Here is a 22175-nt window from a genome sequence, read left to right as displayed (position 1 = left end):
CCGCCTGTCCACCACTTTACCCCCAACCACGATTATCAGCTGCGTCCTGTCTTGCTGTGCGCTTACTCTGTTGTCCTCTACAGTAGGTTGGTTCCAGCCATCCGCCAGCCGTCCTCCAGCCAGGCGCGCATTGGAGTGCGACCCGTAGTGGCGTAACAGTTCCCGTCCACCAGTCGAGCACCCAGAGCGTTGTCGCTCAACCCAGCCAGACCTCCAGCTCGCCACATTCCCCTTCTCTCTTTCCAATAAAATCTACGGCGTAACGCACTTGGGTGTCCAGCTCGATCAGTCCGTAAATATAAGATTAGTTTTCAATGTTATGCGGACGACACCCAATTAAATATGCCGTTAGCAATGACAAATCCGAGGAATTGTTGTAATCTTGAGGCGTGTCTTGCTGAGATTAAACAATGAATGTCTCTCAATTTCCTACTTCTTAACCCAAATAAAACGGAGATGTTGATCATTGGTCCTGCTCATTATCAGCACCTATTTAAGGAAACCACTGTCAATCTGAATGTACTATTACTCAAAGTGATACTGTAACCAATCTCGGTGTTATATTTGACTCTCCTTTCAAAAACACATTAAGAATATCACTTGAACTGCATTTTTTTACCTCCGTGATATTGCTAAGATTCGTCCAATTCTTTCAACCCGTGATGCGGAAATTATACATGCGTTGATTACTGTTATGTATTGTTCACTTGTCTTCCTAAGTCTTCTATAAAAAGGCTAAAGCTGGTACAAAACGCTGCAGTTATCAGCACCTAAGAAGCCTGCCATCACAGGTTTGAATGACTATAGACCTGTCGCCCTGACATCTGTGGTCATGAAATCTTTCGAGAGGTTAGTGTTGAACCACCTGAAGGACATCATGGGCCCCCTGCTCGACCCCCTGCAGTTTGCCTACCGGGCAAACAGGTCGGTGGACGATGCGGTCAACATGGGACTGCACTACATCGAGATGAGCCGGGAGGACCCGAGAAAACCCGACCGCGCGGCCCGGATGCCGACAGACTCCGTAGTTATTGTATTTTCGTTACTTTGAGGATTGTATTAACCCCTAATCATGCCTCCAAAGAAAGCAAGTGGGAGCAGTAAAGGCATCCTAAACACAAAGATGCTCTTAAAGCAATGCGACAATGAGCGCCCGGCGCGCTGCAGTTGCGCGATCGGACCAAATTAAGCTCCCTGCGTACTGAGGGCCACTTAAATTTTGGAAAGTACATCAGAACAGAAATTTCAGCGACGGCTCGGTCACAATAATGCGACCAGTGGGGTGCAGTTGCTCGGTCCGCGACGCGCTACGGTTGCGCGTTCGGCGGTGCGCTGCAGTTGCGCGATCGGACAAAAATGCGCAAATGAAAACATGCTAAGAAAAAAAAAGCGTTTTTTTTAGTCTTGTAACGGACTAAACCTTTTCCCATTACTTGTAATGGGAAAAATAGCTTTGGAATTCGACCGATTCGCTTCTTGAACCGCCTTCTGGAACGGATTGTGGTCGAAAACTGAGGTTTGACTGGATTTTTGCTGTTCTTGTTAAAATCACACTTACATGTATAGTGTATTTTTATTTAGGTCTCATGCAATGTATATTTCATTTCTAAGCTTAGAAGTGACTCGGTCACGCGCGCATGGGATTTTATGGGGCCTGGACCAGGAGGGCAAACTTCCTGGCACCAGGATACAGGAATCAGCCATTTGGTTAGAATCAACAAGGCAGGCTGGGGGGTCAGAGGACATCCAGCAGCCCTCGTTTACATGGGCCCGAGTAAGGGGGGGCATGGGGTATAAGACCCAAGCAGGAGAAGACAGGGGGGCTTCTTTTTTTGGCTAGAGAGAGAGACACTTCAATTCTGACATCGGTTGAATACAAATTTCTTCGAGGAAATTCTGGTCCACCATCTGGCGTCTCAGGAGGGGGAAGCAGTGCAACGTCAACACTGTTTACAGTGGGGATGGCGTGCTGCTGACCCCGTCTCGGGACGTCGTGAGTCGGTGGGGAGAATACTTCGAAGACCTCCTCAATTCCACCTACACACCTTCCATTGTGGAAGCAGGGCCTGGGGACTCCGAGGTGGACTCTGCAATCTCTGGGGTTGAAGTCACTGAGGTAGTTAAAAAACTCCTCTGTGGCAAGGCCCCGGGGGTGAATGAGATCCGCCCGGAGTTCTTAAGGGCTCTAGATGTTGTAGGGCTGTCATGGCTGTACCGTATCCCTCGGGAGGTTCTGTGGAGGGTGCTTCGGGAGTACGGGGTGCCGAGCCAACTGATAAGGGCGGTTCGGTCCCTGTATTACCGATGTCAGAGTCTGGTCCGCATTTCCGGCAGTAAGTCGGATTCGTTCCCAGTGAGGGTTGGACTCCGCCAAGGCTGCCCTTTGTCACCGATCCTGTTCATAATTTTTATGGACAGAATTTCTAGGCGCAGCCGAGGCGTTGAGTGGGTCCGGTTTGGGGAGCTCAGCATTGCGTCTCTGCTTTTTGCAGACGACGTGGTGCTGTTGGCTTCTTCAGGCTGTGATTTCCAGCTCTCACTGGAGCGGTTCGCAGCCGAGTGTGAAGCGGTCGGGATGAGCGTCAGCACCTCCAAATCCGAGTCCATGGTCCTCGAAGGGTGGAATGCCCTATCCGGATCGGGGATGAGATCCTGCCCCAAGTGGAGGAGTTTAAGTATCTTGGGGTCCTGTTCACGAGTGAGGGGAGGATGGAGCGCGAGATCGACAGGCGGATCGGTGCAGCGTCGGCAGTAATGCGGACTCTGTACTGGTCCGTCGTGGTAAAGAGAGAGCTGAGCCAAAAGGCAAAGCTCTCAATTTACCGGTCGATTTACGCTCCTACCCTCACCTATGGTCACGAGCTGTGGGTCGTGACCGAAAGAACGAGATCCCGGATACAAGCGGCCGAAATGAGTTCTCTCCGCAGGATGTCCGGGCTCTCCCTTAGAGATAGGGTGAGAAGCTCGGTCATCCGGGAGAGACTCGGAGTAGAGTCGCTACTCCTCCACGTTGAGAGGAGCCAGATGAGGTGGCTCGGGCATCTTATCAGGATGCCTCCTGGGGAGGTGTTCCGGGCATGTTCCACCGGTAGGAGACCCCGGGGACGACCCAGGACGCGCTGGAGAGACTATGTCTCTCAGTTGGCCTGGGAACGCCTTGGGATCCCCCGGGATGAGCTGGATGAAGTTTACCATTAATTGTTAATGGTGAATGTGTTTATATTTGCGCAGTACGTTTTATTCTCGCCATCCAAATGAACAAATCATCCATTCATGCACTTGTCCTCAGCTGGGTCACACCCGAGCTGGAGCCGAGCCCTGCTGACTTGTAATTTTCTTTTTGAGCATTTCACTGCATAAATGTAGAAATTTAAAAAGGGAACCGTGTCAATTTCACTCTGAAACCCCTGCACAGCAACAGAGGAAGTGAAAATGTTTTGCCGTCATTGAGTTTAACTGGAAAAAAGACAACGTGGCTGTCTCCCGTCCTTGTCCATGACGGTGGGGTGCGGCATCAAACGAATAATGAGGGCCACACCACACAAAAACAAAAAAGACACCACAGCCACCACTGCCTCAGAAATTGACAATGCAGGCCCTAAATACAAGAGCAGGAGTGGCTGGCGGGTGTTCATTGGTTGACAGGGGCAGGGCCGACAAGAAGCGCTGGAAGCAGACAACAAAAGAGCAAGAAGACAATATATCTCACTGTGTATTAAAAGGGACACAATATAGCTAACGACTACTTAGTTACTTACAAGAGTATCATTGTTAAAGTGTAATGCGCTATCAAGCTGTGCCAAGTTCCAAACCAGAGCAGAAGTAAAAGCAACATCTGCACGATTGCGCAAGCACAAAGTTTACCAGAAGACCCTCAGTCGAGACAAACATAACCACAAGATGATTCAGTTCCTCACACTTTAAGCTAATGAGATGTTTTCGAACATAAAGTGGTCAGGACAAGTAATGACGGTTATTTGTTCTTGTAAGCTGAGAAAATGCAATTGAAGTTGTTTTGATAGGTCACGGTCAGTAATTGGACGTTTGAATGGTGACGTCACCACAATGGATTTGAAATACAACAATCCAGATGTTGCAGAAGACAATCGTTTCACAAAAATATGCCCATTTAGGAGTTGCAATGGAGCGAGAAATTACTCTACTCTTCCAGCGGTTCCACTCCTCTCTTGGCTTCTCTGTACAGCAATTATACTTGCATTCTTTGAAGAGGATAAAGAATAAATGCCTGTCAGTATTCTTATGTGGTCTGTCTACACGGTTCAGCATGATATGTGTCCAGATATACGTTCTTTGAAGGGTAAGCGCCGCATAGAAGCTAAGAGCTAGCCCGCGTGCCTTTACGGCATTTCCCATTGTGCGTTTGCATTCAGCTAGCAGAGGCTATTTGCGTGAATCTCGTTGGTTTACTTACGTTGATAGCTTGCTGCCTCTTTGTCATTGTCAATTTCTGCACTTCCTCATGCAATCTATCTGCCAAAGCGCTGCTCATGGAGGACTGACTTAAGTCACCTTTGAAACTCGTCAATTGGACCGCTTGTATCTCAAGGTGCCGTTGTATTGTACAAGTTTAGAAATATTTTCATTCAATTCAAATGTAAAGGTAAAATGTCAGTCAAATATATACATATATTATGATTAGAGTAACAAAAAAGCTAAAGATGTCACGTAAAAGTGTGATTGTAATATAGTATTTTGTAAACTTTGTAGAAAGATCAAACGGAACATCATCATTTTGGTGTTGGTTAGCAAGTGACGGCTGTCAATTATTCACTCCCCTCTTTGCTTTCTTGTGCATTTCTATTTTCTGTATTGTGTTTACATCCTATCGTCTTCACAGGTCTTCAACCTCGTCCTCCTGTTGGTGTGCATTGACAATTGTTTCATTTCATAGGATTCTTTTTTTAGGCTTTATGATGATACCTAGTGAATACTGAAAAAAAATAGAGATGATGCTGTTGCAGATTTTTCCACGGCATCCACATCAGTCACGCACTGTCTGTCTGCCTGCTTGAAAACATTTTTATTTTACATGTCTGCAGAACTTTTTTTTTTTTTTTTTTTGCCCAAGCATGTCACAATTTCCTCCAAGGCAAAAATAAGACACTCAAGCTAAGTTTGCATCAGTCCTAAAGTGTGTGAGGATTCGGTTCCCAAAATTGTGACTTCTCCTTTTTTTTCTCATCCATCCAGTTTTGGCTGCAAAAAACGCTTCGCTTGATCCACTTTGTAGTGTGCAGGTCAACGTGCTGCCTCGGCATCTGCAGCAAACATGGATGATTACGAAGTAACCACCGAGGACTACTGGGTGAGTGGCGCTCTTTTGTTTCCAAAGCTTTTCCAGTAACAAAAATTCATGCTTGCATTATGGGTGGAAGAAAAATGCTTCTGTTGTTTCTTGCTATTGGATTGATATTTTTCTACATATTTGGAGTGCTGTTATCATATCCCGGATGAATCTCTAAATAAAAGCAAAACTATTTTCTCTCTTATTGCACGAGGGGAAAGCAAAAAATGGAAAGCAACCTCACATATATTTGGGCAAATGCTTTCCTAGGTCCAGTGGTGCACAACATTGGGGTGCAAATGACAAGCTTCGTTCTAATACTGAATACATCCATTTGCTTTATTCAGAGAAAATTGTCATGTGCAATAAACCAGCACCTGTGAATTTTTGGCTCTGTTTGAAAAGTTCATCGTGTTTTGAGTGACTGCCTTTTTTTTAAAGAAAGAGAGCTCTTGGGAGCAAACCTTTCTGGGGGACACGTGGGGTACAAAAAATATGAAGCTCACTAACTCACTTCCAGCAGACATTAAAATTTTCTGCTTTTGGGGTGAGGACAGGAGGCGAGAGAGCAATTCTGACTATTGATGGACGTGGTTGTGTGTCTACAGATATTCGACTACGACAACTACACATTGACGCCGGAAACCAGCAAGACGTACGCGACCCCCTGCCCTAATGAGGACATCTACGTGTTTGCGCAGCGATATCTTCCCGTTGTCTTCATCCTGGTCTTCCTCCTGGCCGTGGTGGGCAATGTGCTGGTGCTGTGCGTGATCCGGCGCTACCGCAGCTCCCGTGGTGGCGGCTGCTCCTTTTCCCTGACCGACACCTTCCTCCTGCACCTGGCCATCTCCGACCTGCTGCTGGCCTTCACGCTGCCACTCTTTGCCACCCAGTGGGCCCACCAGTGGGTGTTCGGCCAGGCGCTCTGCAAGATCTCGGGTGCTCTCTTCTCGCTCAACCGCTACAGCGGCATCCTTTTCCTGGCCTGCATCAGTTTCGACCGCTACATGGCCATCGTCCACGCCGTCAGCTCTGGCTGGAAACGCAGCACCTGCCAGGCGCAAGTGGCCTGCGCCATCATCTGGGCGGTCTGCCTGGTCCTGGGCGGGGTGGACATCACCTTCAAGCAGGTGGGCGAGGTGAAAGTGGGCGAGGCCCGCTCGCCGCTCCTGTGCCAGGTGTGGTTCCCTGCCAACGCAGCGCAGTGGCAGGCCAGCCTGCAGCTGCTCAGCGTGAGCCTGGGCTTCGGGCTCCCGCTCCTAATCATGCTGTACTGCTACGTCCGGATCTTCCGCTCGTTGTGCAACGCCACCCGCCGGCAAAAGCGCAAGTCCCTGCGCCTCATCGTCTCGCTAGTGTCCGTCTTTGTGCTCAGCTGGGCGCCGTACAACGGCTTCCAGCTGGCTGACGGCCTGCAGAGGCTGGGCGTGGTGGCGGGGGGCTGCCGCTTTGGCCGCATTGTGGACATGGGCACAGTGATCACTGAGAGCGTGGGGCTGTCCCACTGCGCCCTCAACCCGCTGCTCTACGGCTTTGTGGGGGTCAAGTTCCGCAGGGAGATGGCACGCATGTGCAAGGGGCTGCTGGGCAAGAGAGGCTGGCTGGGCGTGGGGGAATGGGGCGAGCGGAAGCGCAAGACCACCGGTTCCCACAGCTCTGCCGAGAGTGAAAACACCCACTACTCTGTCGTGCTGGGAAGATGAGAGAGATGAGAAAGTTCATGATGTGTCTGAAGAATAGTGCCACTTTTTCCATTGGGCACGAGCAGCTCCACTGACTAACTCTTAAGACAGATGCAGATTTTGAAAACTTTGTCCACTTAGTGCACATGAAAAGAGAAATTTGCTAGATGCAAGGAGTGTACAGCGGTTTGAGCAAAACAGATGTGTGGTTTGTCAGGTCTTATGATTGATAGGAAGGACCAACCAAGTTCTGGAAATACGAGCTCACAGTAATCAAAATAGCAAATAAAGATGGCGTACCACGCAATTGAATATATAGTATATGATACAGACCCCCCCCCCCCCCCCCCCGTGTATTTTTGTACCTAAAACATTTGTATTTGGCCCTGATTAAGAAAGTGAAGCACTGAAACAAAAATTTTGGCTGAGTATGATAAAGACTGGAAAATGTTCTCTGTGTTGCTATGGTGCCACCTCATGCTTGCATGTTGTTGCTTTAGAAAATGTAGTATTTTGTTGTTGGATATTGTTTTTGTATGATTATCTTGTGGAATAGTATCTTGTGAAAAGTTTAATTTCTTTAAAGCAAATTGTTCTTAACCAGTACATGCAATATGTTAAATACAACTGAGCTGTGCGTAACACTTGTTTAGCCATTCTTGTAGGAATATCATTGTGACCTTATCATGAAAATAAAATGGTTCATAAGTAACTGATGAAAACGTTGAAATATATCTGCTGACTATGTCTCTTTTTTTTTCAGCTACAAACATATCCCCGTGTGTGTGATCTGTGTTACAAAAAAGAGGAAATAATTGTGACTCACTTATGTTGTTTACGGTGGCGCACAGCCCTTAGCATTGGTTATGAGCTATGATTGTATGATACACTTTTGGAGAATAAAATAATCAAAGCCTGACTTTTGTTTAGCATTCTTCCAAGTGTATTCTATGGGCAAAATCCAAAAGAAAAAAGATTTTTTATATCTGTCAGATAATTGGGTGCTTATTTTTGAGTGGGCTGCCTCGGGCGGCATTATTTTATGTTACGACCCCCCCCCAAAAAAACATTTGCCCTGCAAAGCAGTTTTAGCACTTTATCACTGTGTAGGGAATTGGTCATTTAGCGCCCCCTCCAGGAGAATCAGCAATTTAGCGCCCACTTCAGCTGCAGACCAGGTGCCAAGAGGAATTACCAGGGAACAGGGCGCGTGGGGGACAATTCACCTGGGGGATCCCCAATGTGATTTGAATGTGCTGAATGATGTGAATTTCAAACTGGAACGACGTAAATGTGAAATGTCGAATGTGCCATCAAGAATGAATGGGGAAATTTTTCTGTAAATTTGCGAATTTTGTGAAAACTTTTGGAACATTTTTGGAATGAGAAAAATGCAAGCGCTCATTACTTGAATTTGGAATACGTCAAAAGTGGAATAAAGTGAATTATGTGGAAGTAGTAGCAGGACAAAAAAATAGAAGAAGAAGAATAAAGTTAATGGTGTAGAATAACAAGTGTGAAGGCGAAGAGGGCTGCATAGTGGAGCACTGTTTAGCACGTCAGCCTCACAGTTCAGAGGGTTTCCCTCCACCTCCAACCCTCCCTGTGTGGAGTTTGCATGTTCTCCCCGTACCTATGTGGGTTTTCTCCGGCACTCCCAATTGCCCATAGATGCGAGTGCGAGTGCGAGTGCGAGTGCGGATGATTGTTCGTCTCTGTGTGCCCTGTGATTGGCTGGCAACTGGTTCGGGGTTTCCCCCGCCTCCTGCCCGATGATCCAGCACGCTTGTGACCCCCGTGGGGACAAGGAGTACAGAAAATGGATGGATGGATGGATGGATGGATGGATGGATGGATGGATGGATGGATGGATGGATGGATGGATGGATGGATGGATGGATGGATGGATGGATGGATGGATGGATGGAATAAAATTTACAATGTGGAACACAACTAAAGAGCGCCCTCTATTAGCCAATATCTGTCATTGCGCCCACTTTGTATTCCCTCTTTGTTCCTAAGCGTCAAGTCCGAACCTCCCATGTCCGGAAGTTTCGAAACGCGCCATAGTAGTCTATAAAATAAAATGTAAGCAATGCATATTCCCTATTATAGAGATGCAATATCTTTGTTTTTCAGAGCTATAACATGTGAAAATTTTCTAACAAAAGAAAAAAAGTCGTAATTTTGTTATTAGGCAACATTTGTCTATTTTGAACGGCAATGTTATTTTATTTTGACGCTCACGTATGCCTAAGGGTGCTTGCGGTGGTTAGTTCTGTTGCAGGCTCTGAGATGACATTTCTTGACTCGCACAAATCCAGACAAGCGATTTAATTAGTCATTAAGTCCTGTCGCGTTTTACCGAAACGCGTCGTTGTAGCAGACTGTGTCAGTGTTGTAATTTTTGCTTCCCGTGTATTGCTTTTTGTTTCTTTCAGTCTCCGCCGCGCGTTTTGGGTTTCTCAACTGTCGCCCCCTTTGGAAGAATGGGGCTCTTAAGGGTTTCGTTTTGCTTTCGGATTTGACGTTCTGCAGACCACTTGCACTACCACCCAAAAACCGTTGCGGAGAGTGTGTGCGTTGGTAGGGGGCTTTTTCGTGCTTTTCATTCGAACCACCAAGGAGTAGAATCTTGCAGCTGTCATCCTTGGTTAAAGGTGAGCACCATTGTCATTCTTTTTTCCTTACAGCTTTCAGGTTTTTGGTTTAAATATCGGAGAGCGAAAAAAATGACTATTAGGTCCGATTTCACCTGTTGGTGTACTCAATTTTGTTGCTGGCAGTTTAAACGATAAGCGTTTGGGTGTGTGTTGTGTAATTTTGAGGGTACGGTAAATTTAGAATGTTATACAAGCCGCACATTAACATTGCAGCAATTTCATATCATCATCATCAGTTGTGTGCCATCAAAATGTCTTCTTTTAAGCATGTTTTTTTTTTTTTTTTTTTTTAAATTTGGAAATTTGTCTTATTGAAAAGTTAGGACGTCCTTGCCCGAAGGGGACAAAACACAAAGTGCTCCATTATAAGACTGTTGTCATGACGAAGACGTTGTCCATAGTGTTAGGAGTGAGTACAGTTTATACAGTTTAAACAGTAAGTAATGTTTATGTAGATGTCAACTAAAATTGCAAACCATGTCTAAAAATATGACAAATAAGGCGACGTGGGTGCGTCAAGTGTCATGCACCAGTGACTTCAACATTTCCACTAAACGTGATTTATTAACAATGTTATTGAAACTATGGAAGCAGGTAGGGGGGAAAGGGTTTCTTTTCTGTCCAGCTCACAAAGCAAAACTTACTCAAAGATCTCTACGGTCATCTCACTGCTCCGTGTCACTTTCACGCTTTTCCTTATCATCTCACCAATGACGTTTGAATCTACCTCATGTAAATTAAAAAGCAGAAGAGCTCTCAGTTGCTGTAAGTTCACGTTGGGGGGTGGGGGTTTCCTGAAGCTCAGGTTTTTCAGCGTGTGATTGCGTGTGACCGGGGAACTTCTGATTCACGCTACACTTGCATCACAGTTCACACCCTGCCATGTGAGACCTTGACTTGAGTTCTTTAAAAAGACTTTGGAAGTGGACAGTCAACCACTTTAAGCACCTTCTGAAGACAGCGCCGTTGTCTCCGCAGCAGCAGGACCAAGATGGACGTCAATCTGGACGGATTGTTCCGCCTCAACGTCACCTACGACTACGACGACGACTATGTGTATCAAGACGATGATCCCGAGGCCCGGGGGGACAGGACGACGTGGATTCCCCTGGTCTACTCGGCGGTGCTGATCGTGGGCCTGCTGGGGAACGGGCTTCTGCTGGCGGCGCTGGCGCTAAAGAAGCGAGCGTGGAGGACGTCGGACACCTTCATCCTTCACCTGAGCGTGGCCGACATCCTGCTGCTGCTCACGCTGCCCCTGTGGGCAGCGCAGGCCACGCACGCATGCGGATGGTGCGTCGGGCTCGCCCTTTGCAGGATCAGCGCTGTTATTTTTAAGGTTTGGACAAGTTTCAAAACTTTCAACTCATGTACTTAAGGAAAAGAAAAATAGCACCAGAAGTGGCTAGAGTAGCCAATAATTGACAGGAAGTAAGAGTACTGTAACTTAAAAGTATGAGTAGTCAAGTAAAAGTAAAAAGTAGTCCTCCAAATAAAATGAGTAAAAGTATTCAGTGAAAAAACGTACTAAGTATGTGGTGGATAACTTGTGATTCATTGATTTGATTTTAATTGGCATCATATAAGCACAAAAATATGAGCCATTTTCATTGGAATTTTGTGTCATATGTTGGCCAAATCTGTTGGATGATGAGATGAGGAATAGAGTGGAGCAGACGCGCGCTAAGTGAAAGCGAAAGTTGTGCAGGCATTTTGAAGAAAGGGCACAAAAAAGGCAAAAGGAAAGGGAAAGTGTTTTCAAGATGACAGACTATCCCCCCCAGGGCTTTAACCATGCCCAACAAATATTGATTCATTTACTATTGCTCTTGCTGAAATTAGACCATAACTGTGGTACTTGGGATTAAGAATGACATTTTTTCCATGAACCTGTTCTCAAAGCAAAATATTCACAAACCAAGGTAATGTTTCCCATTGAAACAAATGGAAATACGTATTTTCCGGACTATAAGTCGCTCCGGTGTATAAATCGCACCAGGCATAAAATGCCCCAAAAAGTGAAAAAAAACATATAAAAGTCGCTGCGGAGTATAAGTCGCATTTTGGGGGCAATTTTTTCGACAAAATCCCACACCAAAAACAGTCATGAACGAGCAACAACAGGCTAAACGATAGCAACAACAGGCTAAACGATAGGTATGCTAACGTGACAAACACAAACAAGGAGCTGAGAACGGGCCTGACGTAACATATAGAGTGATTAAGGACAACTATTACATGAATAACATGTTTATAAAACCATCGGTCTCACTCCAATTCATTAAATAGCAACAACAGGCTAAACGATAGGTATGCTAACGTGACAAACACAAACAAAGAGCTGAGAACAGGCCTGACGTAACATATAGAGTGATTAAGGACAACTATTACATGAATAACATGTTTATAAAACCATCGGTGTCACTCCAATTCATTAAATAGCAACAACAGGCTAAACGATAGGTATGCTAACGTGACAAACACAAACAAAGAGCTGAGAACGGGCCTGATGTAACATATAGAGTGATTAAGGACAACTATTACATGAATAACATGTTTATAAAACCATCAGTGTCACTCCAATTCATTAAATCCATCGGTCGTTCTTTGTCAACAATGGGTGCGCGCGGCTGAGGGCGCTTGCACTTCAAAATATTCCACAGGCTCATATAACGATAGATAAACTATATTTCAAATAACTATAATATAAGCCAATAATACTATCAAACCATCCGTGCACTTTAAATCCATTAAATCCATCGATCAAATTCCTCGTCCTTTGTCAACATCGCCGCGCGTGCGCCCTGACGTCAGCCTCGTCTTTATTCCACAGATCTAGTATATAACTATATTGTAGTGTTAACAAAGTACAAGGATAGACGTGGGTTTGGTAAACGGCTCCTTATTAAACAAAACAAACTTCCAAGCGTGTGGCGGCGTGGACTTCCAGACAGACCGAGCGTGCGTAATGGCCATGTCCGAGCCCCGCGCACCGTTCGCGGACAGCCACTCGGCCGAGCGCCGGCCCCCGACTCAGTAGAGTAGGACCGGGCGTGTGTAAAAGCCATAATAGTTTTTCAAACCTTCTATGTCACTCCAAATCCTTAATTCCTTCAAACTCTTTGTCCTCCGTGTCACTTAGAAATGATCACCGCTAATGATGCCGGTAGTCCTTACGTGGATACGTTTGTCCATGATGTAAACAACCGCCGCGCCGCGCCGCGCCGCGCTACTGACGTCACTTGAAATAGTAATCCATTGGTACATCACGGTTCTCCAAACTTTCTTTCTGCTGCTCGATTACTGTTTTCAGCTGCATATTTTACAACTTGAAGTTTGTAACCTGCAAAATATGAGTTTCTTTTTGGTGCCATTTTTCTTAAGCCCACCCAGTTGATGACTCACGGCCAACGGTGAAATTTAGAGCGCCCTCATCCAGTTTTGTCTGAAAATATAATTTTTTTTCAGATGTAGTTTTTTGTTTTGTTTATTTGGTTGTTTTATCAAAGTCAAAGACTGCTTTGTCGTCGATTTTTTTTCATATACTAAGACACACAAAGAGATTGAAATTACGTTCCCACTATCCCTCGGTGAGATAGTACACATCTGCATACAAGCAACACAAAAAACCCAAGAAGGCACAAACAATGAATAAATAAGAGTGTTGAATAAATGATAAATAAACAAATAATAATAAATAATAATAATAAATATAAGAGGAGCAAAAATGGAGCAAGTGTACATACAGCAGACAGTGGACTTGGATATGGTGCTTTAAAGTGTTAATTGCTTTATTTGATGTTTTCTCTATTTTTTACGTTTTGAATATGTTCAAGATAAAGATATAAAAGCATGTGAAGTGATCAACTATACTAAAAATAACATGGGAAGTGGTCAACTATACTTGTAAGTGATGTCTTAATGATCAAGTAAAAATTTGTGAAAAAAAACATATATAAGTCACTCCTGAGTATAAGTCGCCCCCCCACCCAAACTATGAAAAAAAACGCGATTTATAGTCCGGAAATTACGGTACAATCAATCCCTTTGAGCTAAGGAAGTGAATGAATGAACTGACCTAGTATTCCTCTCCCTAGCTCAACTTCTTCTGCGGGATCTTTCTCCTGGCCATCATCTGTGTGGACCGCTACCTGTGGCTGGTCCACGCCAAGCAGCTGTACTCCCACAAGAAGCCCATGTTGGTTCACCTAAGCTGCGTGTTGGTGTGGCTGGTCTCCCTACTCCTCACCATCCCCGAGTGGCTCTTCATGGTGTTGGAACAGCATCCTTGGAAGGAGGAGAGGACCCAGTGCGTCCTCAGCCTCTATCTGGCGAACATGCAGCTGTCGTCGCGCCTCTCCCACCACGTGCTTAGCACAGCAGCGGCCGTCGTCATCGGCTTCTCGTGCGCGTCGCTCTGGCTCCGACGCCCCGCCAATACATTCCGCAAGAGGGCGGTGACCCTCATCCTGATCGGGGTCTTCTCGATCTGCTGGATTCCGTACAACGTCGCGCTCATCGTCGACACATTCGCCAGTGAGAAGACCCCGGACGGCTCCCGGAAAATCTTGCTGACAGTCACGGCGGCGCTGGGTTGCGTCCACGCCTGCCTTCGGCCGCTGCTCTACCTCGTCCTGAGCGGCGAGTTCAGGAAGTGGACACTGGCGACGCTGAGTTGCAAACGAGCGGGACCCAAGGGTTCGGTGTGGGAGCTGGGCGTAGGTGACGACGCCCCGCTCGAGCAGAGTCCCGAGACGGAGCAGCTCAACCAGATCACCAGCGTGGAGCAGCAAGTGCAGTCGAAAATATCCGCGTAGCAGATGTCATGTAACTCAATTCAAATCAGCCATTTTAAGACTTTTTAGCAGAGGCCTATCAAAAACCCAACTTGACTGCAGCTGTACCTTTACTCTTGAGGGCCCCAAGTTACAAGTTTTCAATATGACCAAGTTTTATTTATTTTTTTATGGCTTGCATGTGTGTGACTTACTCCAATCCTTGCAACATAGGCCGTTAACATTAATGCTGCGCGCTTAAAGTCAAGTGTCGTGCTTCAAAAGCAAACAAGGTGTGCTGACTTTTCATGTCCTGGAGGACATCATTTATTTATTTATGTTTTACATTCATAAATACTGAAACATGGATCACCAGAGGAGTCCAGACTGTAATAATCTTTGGAATGTGCTTAAGAAGTCATCCAATAGTGTCCCAGTAAAGTTGTGAATGATATTGTGCTATAATCACAGCGACGGGTAATTTGACTCTCCAATCGAGTGAGTGACTGTTTTATGGCTAGTTTTACTAGCGTAATGTTATTCTACGTTAGAAAGATAATCTCCCGGGCTTATCAGTGTTGTAGGAATTTACATTTAAAGAATTTACCTCACCACGTAGTTGCCATTTAGAAGACACAAGTTAACTAAGTGCTGCTTGCAATTATTACTTTTCATTTTTTGTTCACTGAGGTCTGGAGAGGCTAACGTGACCTCAGGTGGAGCTGTGGCGGGAAACCCCCACGGCAGAGGAAAAGGGGACCTAGACACCAATCTCATGGGAAAGACTAAACAACTTCTTTGATAGCAATCCAGCTAAAGGACATCAAACCACACTTCATGAAGTTGACAATCACAACTAAGTCATCAGACGATTTGCCTCTTTAAAGCAGCAGTGCCGTTATGCAACTTGCGTGTTCTAATGAACACAAGGGAATTTGCTTTTGGGCAAAATCCTGCTGTGCTTTTTTTATTATTCAGTGTTACAACAAGTTTGCGGAGGGAACACAGCAGGTCGACACAGATACACGAGTGGGCGGGCTGATGTCATGGCTTGTGTCTACGAGGCTATTAAAAGCTCTCGCTGTCTGTTTTGGAGGGTTTGTCTCGCTCTCGCGTGACCAACCTGACCAACCTGATTTGTAAGTTGAGGTTGAGTCAATGCAATGACAACGTTCGTGAATGACAAACAGGGCGGAAGAGCCTTTTTCTGTGTTGACAAAGCCTCCCGTGGGCGGTCTTCGTCAAATGTTGTTTTGTTTCCTCTCAATTCAAAATGTTCTAAGAAAGTATCAAGAAAAGGCCGTGCTCAAGCCATTACCACAGAGTCTTGTCAGATTGATCACAGACGTGCAGTTGGGTGAAGTTTGCATGCCTGCACTCTTCTCCTTATCAACTGATCTTTTTTCTTTCTTGCATTAACCGCACATTGCACAGGAGTGCAAAGCTGCTTTTTCTTTTCCCCCCGTTCAATTCCTGTCACAATCCCACAAGGCTTTTTTTAAAGGTTTGCTTTCCTGCCATCAAGTCATTAAGTCTATTGGAACAACTTCGAAACTTTTTTTTTTTGTATTTTATTCAAGTACTCAGACCTTGTACTTAAGTAGAAATACTGATATTTGTGTAAAAAACATCTTGATTCAATATACCACAAAATTGCAGACTGAAGCATACAAAAGTAAAAATAATTTAAATGTACTTATTTAATTCAAATTTATTACATTAATTTAAATTAGATTTTGCTCATTAATTTAAATAAATTCAAATTAAATTAAGCTCAGTCACAGTATAAAAAAATACCTGTTATGATAAATCATGTTGAATGTTGTGTTTTAAAGTCAAGTGAGGAGGAGCGCCCTGGCCAAAGGTCTAATATCAAAGTAGTACTTTTCTGCCATCTTGTGGCAACTATAGGGAATTTAAAAAACATTTTATGGGGCGGCAAGTATAGCACAGTACTTTCACTTTTTCACTGTTTGTGGCCCCTCTGTCCCTTCCCCATAAATACTGGATGGACCACGGCTTTTCTCTGAGTAAGATTGTGCTATGGGGGGCTTCAGTTCTGTTATTGAAGAAATAGCATTGTCATTCAAGATTCAAGAATTCATCATCAGCTGATGAATGCACATGGGTGGGGAAAAAAGTTTATTCATATACATTTAATGGCACAGTGCCATACAGCTGCTTTTTGTGCTATAAATGTGGTGGACCTTTAAGTCAGCAAAAAAGCTAAGCGATATGAGAAGAAAAATGTTATGCGCACAAAAGGAGCTGCTCCAAAATCTCAAGGCCCAAAGCTTAACGAAACAATTTTCGGGTTATGGTGGGGAGGTTGGTTCTGATGTAGACGAGAGCGTTTCAGATCGCCAGGGAGTCTGAAGTTTCGGCAGACTCGGACCAAACAGAGGTTCTTCTGCCGCCCATCGACTGGAATTTGGTTGACGTCTTAGAGCTGAGCAGTCCGAGGAGGTCCAGGAGCTGACGACGGAACTTGACCCCCACAAAGGCGTACAGGACAGGGTTGAGACTGCAGTGGAGGTTGCTGATAATCGGGGTGATGTCTGCGGCCATCTGCACAGAGGTTCTGAATGCACAGCTGGTGCCGTTGTTGTCCAAAAAAGCCGTTTGCACCATGACGGCAACGTTGTATGGCGTCCAGCAGAGGAAGAAGAGCGCCACGGTGGCGACAATGACTCGAAAGGTCTTCTGCTTCTGGAGGCCGCCCGTGCCGCAACGCAGCCGGCGCAGGATGCTGGCATAGCAGAAGACCAGAACCAGCGACGGCAGCAGGAAGCCGACGATGTGGGCCAGGAGGCGCGAGCCCAGTGTCCACTGAGTCAAGTTGCGCACGCACTGGCTTTTCTTTCGCCTTGAGTCGTTTAACGCCTCCAGGAAGATCAAGTCGGGCATGGAGAGCAGAAGCGAGAGGAGCCAGACGGCCAGGCAGCTGGACTGGACGATCCACGGTTTGCGGCGGGAGTACATCTGGGTGGCGTGCACAATGGACAGGTAGCGGTCCAGGCTGATGCATGCCAGAAGAAAGATCCCACAGTGGCAGTTGATCTGAGGACGCAAAGGCGACACTTGAGCTTTGCTACTGATGGAGTTGTATCTTTGTGTCTTGATCTACCTTTCCCTGTCCAGCTATTAAATAATCTGTCACTCCATCGAGCTATTTCCCAAGCCATCTATATTTTTGTCAATCATTTGCTCGCAACCTTCAACTGCCGGCGACGCTACGTGTTGTCTTACCGTGAAAACAGCCCCTGTGATCTTGCATAGAGGCGTGCCAAAGGTCCAGCCCAAACTTTGGCCGTCCTGTACCGCCCACAGGGGCAGCGTGAACAACTGCAGGACGTCAGCCACAGCCAGGTGCAGAATGAAGGTGTCCGTCACGCTGCGTGTCTTTCTGCTCCGCGTCAGAATTCCCAGAAGCAACCCGTTGCCCAGAATCCCCACCACGAAGGCTAGCGAGTACAGGACCGTGTTGAAGACCGCCTTGAACCGACCGCCCTCGTTGGGGTCGCATACGCCGTTGAAGGACTTGGCACTGTCGTACGACTCGTTGCCGTCCCACTCATATCCGTCCAGCAAGATGTCCCAGAGCGACGAATTCCCCTCGAAGGTAAGCGATTGGCCGCGTTCCAGAAGAGAACTCTGAAATAGACTGATTGTTTAGATATTGTGCTTCACTTGCCATTCATCAAGCCGGCCATAAATCTGTCTTTCAGTGTGTCGGTCAGTCACGCCCCTCAGATCGTCCGTTAACTGTATCTGTAGGAGCAGCTCTGACAAGATGAGAGCGCCCGCTGCTGACTCTGCTGCTCACTCAAAATCCCACCATAAGGTGGGGACCAAAACTACGGGTAACGTGACACACCCATCCGGTATACTTCCCCCCCAACCCCAGCCCCACCTTTTTTATTTTTTTCACTCTGGGTTATTTTCTATCAAGTCACTTGTACTTTCACTCAAGTATCATTTTCTGGTACCTGGATAGAAGCCAGCCAACATTCCAATCCCAAAACTCTATGAGCTATAAATCAGACATTCTAATCACTACTCCTATCATGTCTCATTTCGAATAACACAAAACCAGAGAGAGGCAAATGATGAAAGCAGCCAACACGACAACCGCGAGAGTACAAACCTCTCTGACATTGTCCATCAAAACACGACATTCATTGCGTCGGTCCTCCACTGAGGAGGTCCAAACCTGTTTTATTGTGTAAATTCTGATTTGCCAGTATGTAATTTGTTGTGAGTTCATGCATTGTGTTGGTTTTGTTCTTTGAACAAGGTGATGTTCATCCATGGCTCATTTTGTGCACCAGTAGAAAACATCTATGTCTAGAATTTAAAAATATATATTTTTTCACTAACTAGGGGTTCGATTAATGTGCTTATGAAAATGGTAGGGTTCGGTACCTCCAACAAGGTTAAGAACCACTGGTCTAGGGCCTGTATCGTTGTCCCACCACATTTATGACCTTTATTAAACCACTTCTATAGTATTGCTACCATTTTCCTTTTTTGCGAATGATCTGACTTTGTTGACACGCAGTTGAACTGACCTTTTTTTTTTCTCCTCCAAGGAAGCACTGACATTGACAACAAACCTGTTATTAACCTAGTTATAATTGAAATCGACACAAAAGCAGGTGTTCTCTAAATATTAACATGAGATATTGTAAAATGTAAAAATCAAATGCATGCATGACTCAAAATAATCATCATAATATAACAAGAATATTACAGAGTATGTTGCCATTTTTTCACAATTTGGGACACAATAATACTACTACTACTACTACTACTACTACTACTAATAATAATAATACAAACTTACCAGGCTTAAATCATGTGGCATGGTTGCTAACACTGCCGAAGACTCACAATGTAGCTGCCTAAAGAGCGTGTCTCTAAAAGACAGGAAGTCTAGTGGTTATTTGAACAAAAAAAAAAAAAAACCTGTGAAAAACCACATGGCGAAAGCAGGTGCACCGAGTCCCGAGTGTTGAAAGGGGGATGCAAATGAAATTGCAACAAAATGAAGGCACTTGAAGGCTGCACAATATACAGGACTGTCACAGAAAATTTGAATATTGTGATAAAGTTCTTTATTTTCTATGATGCAATTATAAAAACAAAAATGTCATACATTCTGGATTCATTACAAATCAACTGAAATATTGCAAGCCTTTTATTATTTTAATATTGCTGATTATGGTTTACAGCTTAAGAAAACTCAAATATCATAAATCAAAATATTGGAATATTTCCTCAGACCAAGTAAAAAAAAAAAAGATTTATAACAGCAAAACAAAATCAAACATTTGAAAATGTCCGTTGATGCACTCAGTACTTGGTTGGAAATCCTTTTGCACGCATTACTGCATCAATGCGACGTGGCATGGAGGCAATCAGCCTGTGGCATTGCTGAGGTGTTATGGATGCCCAGGATGCTTCAATAGCGACCTTTAGCTCATTTGCATATTTGGGTCTGGTGTCTTTCAGCTTCTTCTTCACAATACCCCACAAATTCTCTATGGGGTTCAGGTCAGGGGAATTGGCAGGCCAATCGAGGACAGTAATGCCATGGTCAGTACACCATTTACTGGTGGTTTTGGCACTGTGGGCAGGTGCCAGATCATGCTGGAAAATGAAATCATCATCTTCATAGAGCTTTTCAGCAGACGAAAGCATGTAGTGCTCTAAAATCTGAATTTACTTTGGACTTGATGAAACAGAGTGGACCAACACCAGCAGCTGACATGGCTCCCCAAACCATCGCTGACTGTGGGAACTTCACACTGGATTTCAAGCAACTTGGATTTTGCTCTACTCCAGCCTTTCTCCAGACTCTGGCGCCTTGACTTCCAAATCTGAAAAGAGGACTTTGGACCACTCTGGAACTGTCCAGTGCTTCTTTTCCATAGCCGAAGTCAGACGCTTCTTCCGTTGTCTTGAGTTCAAAAGTGGCTTGACCATGGGAATAAGGCTATTGTAGCCCATTTCCTGGACAAGTCTGTGAACAGTGGCTTTTGATACCTGGACTCCAGCTTCAGTTCACTGTCTTTGAAGCTCCCCCAAATTCTGGAAGCGGCTCTTCTTCAGAATGAGACTGCAGAGAGTGGTGAGGACGGCAGAGAAAATCACCCTGACTCCGCTGCCCTCTCTGCAGAGTATCCACCACCGTAGGGTCCACAGGAGAGCAGCTTCCATCCTTAAAGACCCCACCCACCACCAACATGGACTGTTCACACTTCTCCCCTCAGGCCGGAGGTACAGAAGTGTAAAATGTAAAACCTCCCGTTTCAAGAACTCTTTCTTCCCCACAGCCATTAGACTCTCAAACAGCTGACCAGATCACTACCTCACTCACTGATCTGCACTTTATACTGTACATTGTGTACACTTACTTTGTTTTGTGCTGCATTCTCCCCTGTTTAACAGTACATTCACTATAACTCTCACAACTGTTGCACAATGCCATTTTTGCACTCGCCTATATTGCACATCCCTCACCCTAGTAGTTGTATATATTGTGTATATATTGTGGTTTTTATATTTTGTGTTTTTACTTTTTTTTAAATCTTCTTTTAATCTTCCTTACTTTGTCTGGCATTTTAACGGGCAGCGAAAGAATTTCATTGGAGAAAGAAAAAGTGCTTTCCTTTTGTACACATGACAATAAACGCTCTGAATCTTTGAATCTCAATGCTGTTAAGGCTGCGGTCATCTCTCTTGGTTGTGCAGTGTTTCCTGCTACATTTCCCCCTTCCAACAGACCTTTTGTGGATGTGCTTTGAAACTGCACTCTGTGAACAGCTTGTTCTTTGAGAAATTTCTTTTTGTGTCTTACCCTCCTGATGGAGGGTGTCAGATCAGCAGTCTTCCCCATACTTGTGATTTAGTTTACTGAACCAAGCTGAGTGTTTTTCAAGGCTCAGAAAACCCTTGCAGGTGTTTCGAGTTAATTAGACAATTCAAGTGAATACCCTACTAGTATTCTTTTTCATGATATTCTAATATTTTGAGATAGGATATTTGAGTTTTCTTAAGCTGTATGCCATAATCAGCAATATTAAAATAATAAAAGGCTTGTAATATTTCAGTTGATTTGTAATGAATCCAGAATGTATGACATTTTTGGTTTTCTAATTGCATTACAGAAAATAAAGAACTTTATCACAATATTCTAATTCTCTGAGAAAAGTCCTGTACTCGAGTTGTCACGTTCCTGCGTCACCTGCCACTCGGCCATGCCCCAATCAGCTGAATCACCCACACCTGACAGCCTCTCTATTTAAACCCTGTCATCCAGTCACTCCTTTGTCAGTTCGTCTGCTTACCCTGCCCTAGACACCACTGCTCTCTGTGCCCTGAACGATCTCTGTTGCCAACCGGTTCTGTAAACTGACCGACCACGCTTCCGATTGCCGCCTGCCCCTACTACTTGTTCGTCCTTGACCATGCTCCGATTGCCGCCTGCCCCGACTACTTGCTCGCCCCGACTACGCGCTGTGCTCTTCTACACAGCCACGCTAGCCAGATCACGAGTCCAGCGTTCCACTTCCCCTTTCCCCTTATTAATTAAATCTGTGTCGCTCTGCATTTGGGTGTACTGCCCGATTCCTGACACGAGTCTCGATTTTCTTTGTATTGCAATGAACGTACATAACTGCCGCGTCACATTAGGCATTCTGAGAGACTTGGTTTGAAAGTTATCAATTTACAAAGACGTGTG

The 22175-nt window shown here is 45.2% G+C and overlaps 3 protein-coding genes across 4 annotated transcripts; 2 read left to right on the top strand and 1 right to left on the bottom strand.

The window, feature by feature from the left end:
* The first annotated feature begins 5141 nt into the window (after positions 1-5141).
* Positions 5142-7909, top strand: cxcr3.2 (chemokine (C-X-C motif) receptor 3, tandem duplicate 2). The gene is made up of 2 exons (XM_088387249.1): positions 5142-5326; positions 5914-7909. The coding sequence occupies exons 1-2, from the start codon at positions 5291-5293 to the stop codon at positions 7009-7011; spliced, it is 1134 nt and encodes a 377-aa protein (XP_088243375.1). The 5' UTR covers positions 5142-5290; the 3' UTR covers positions 7012-7909.
* A 1338-nt stretch (positions 7910-9247) lies between these two features.
* Positions 9248-15745, top strand: cxcr3.3 (chemokine (C-X-C motif) receptor 3, tandem duplicate 3). 2 transcript variants are annotated; one of them, XM_088387659.1, is made up of 3 exons: positions 9248-9650; positions 10635-10992; positions 13751-15745. In XM_088387659.1, the coding sequence occupies exons 2-3, from the start codon at positions 10645-10647 to the stop codon at positions 14468-14470; spliced, it is 1068 nt and encodes a 355-aa protein (XP_088243785.1). In that variant the 5' UTR covers positions 9248-9650; positions 10635-10644; the 3' UTR covers positions 14471-15745. The 2 variants fall into 2 exon arrangements, with proteins under 2 accessions (XP_088243785.1, XP_088243784.1); XM_088387658.1 differs by having other exon boundaries at positions 10632-10992.
* Positions 15746-16553: 808 nt separating this feature from the next.
* cxcr3.1 (chemokine (C-X-C motif) receptor 3, tandem duplicate 1) lies at positions 16554-19381 on the bottom strand. The gene is made up of 3 exons (XM_088387657.1): positions 19275-19381; positions 17678-18082; positions 16554-17488 (listed from the first exon to the last, which is right to left on the bottom strand). The coding sequence occupies exons 1-3, from the start codon at positions 19293-19295 to the stop codon at positions 16784-16786; spliced, it is 1131 nt and encodes a 376-aa protein (XP_088243783.1). The 5' UTR covers positions 19296-19381; the 3' UTR covers positions 16554-16783.
* Between the last annotated feature and the right edge of the window lie 2794 nt (positions 19382-22175).

This window comes from Syngnathus floridae, chromosome 10 (assembly GCF_059516105.1).
Source record: "Syngnathus floridae isolate MCC-2025c chromosome 10, RoL_Sflo_1.0, whole genome shotgun sequence".
Classification (NCBI taxonomy): Eukaryota; Metazoa; Chordata; class Actinopteri; order Syngnathiformes; family Syngnathidae; genus Syngnathus; species Syngnathus floridae.
This window is presented reverse-complemented; position numbering and strand designations above follow the sequence as displayed.

Bases quoted from the DNA above. Each gene is read 5' to 3' on its own strand.
- cxcr3.2 (XM_088387249.1), top strand. From the start codon at position 5,291: ATGGATGATTACGAAGTAACCACCGAGGACTACTGG. The intron at 5,327-5,913 runs GTGAGTGGCGCT...GTGTGTCTACAG, and splicing joins TAACCACCGAGGACTACTGG to ATATTCGACTACGACAACTA.
- cxcr3.3 (XM_088387659.1), top strand. From the start codon at position 10,645: ATGGACGTCAATCTGGACGGATTGTTCCGCCTCAACGTCACCTACGAC. The intron at 10,993-13,750 runs GTTTGGACAAGT...TCCTCTCCCTAG, and splicing joins TCAGCGCTGTTATTTTTAAG to CTCAACTTCTTCTGCGGGAT.
- cxcr3.1 (XM_088387657.1), bottom strand. From the start codon at position 19,295: ATGCCACATGATTTAAGCCTG. The intron at 18,083-19,274 runs GTAAGTTTGTAT...AGTCTATTTCAG, and splicing joins TGCCACATGATTTAAGCCTG to AGTTCTCTTCTGGAACGCGG. The intron at 17,489-17,677 runs GTAAGACAACAC...TTGCGTCCTCAG, and splicing joins TCACAGGGGCTGTTTTCACG to ATCAACTGCCACTGTGGGAT.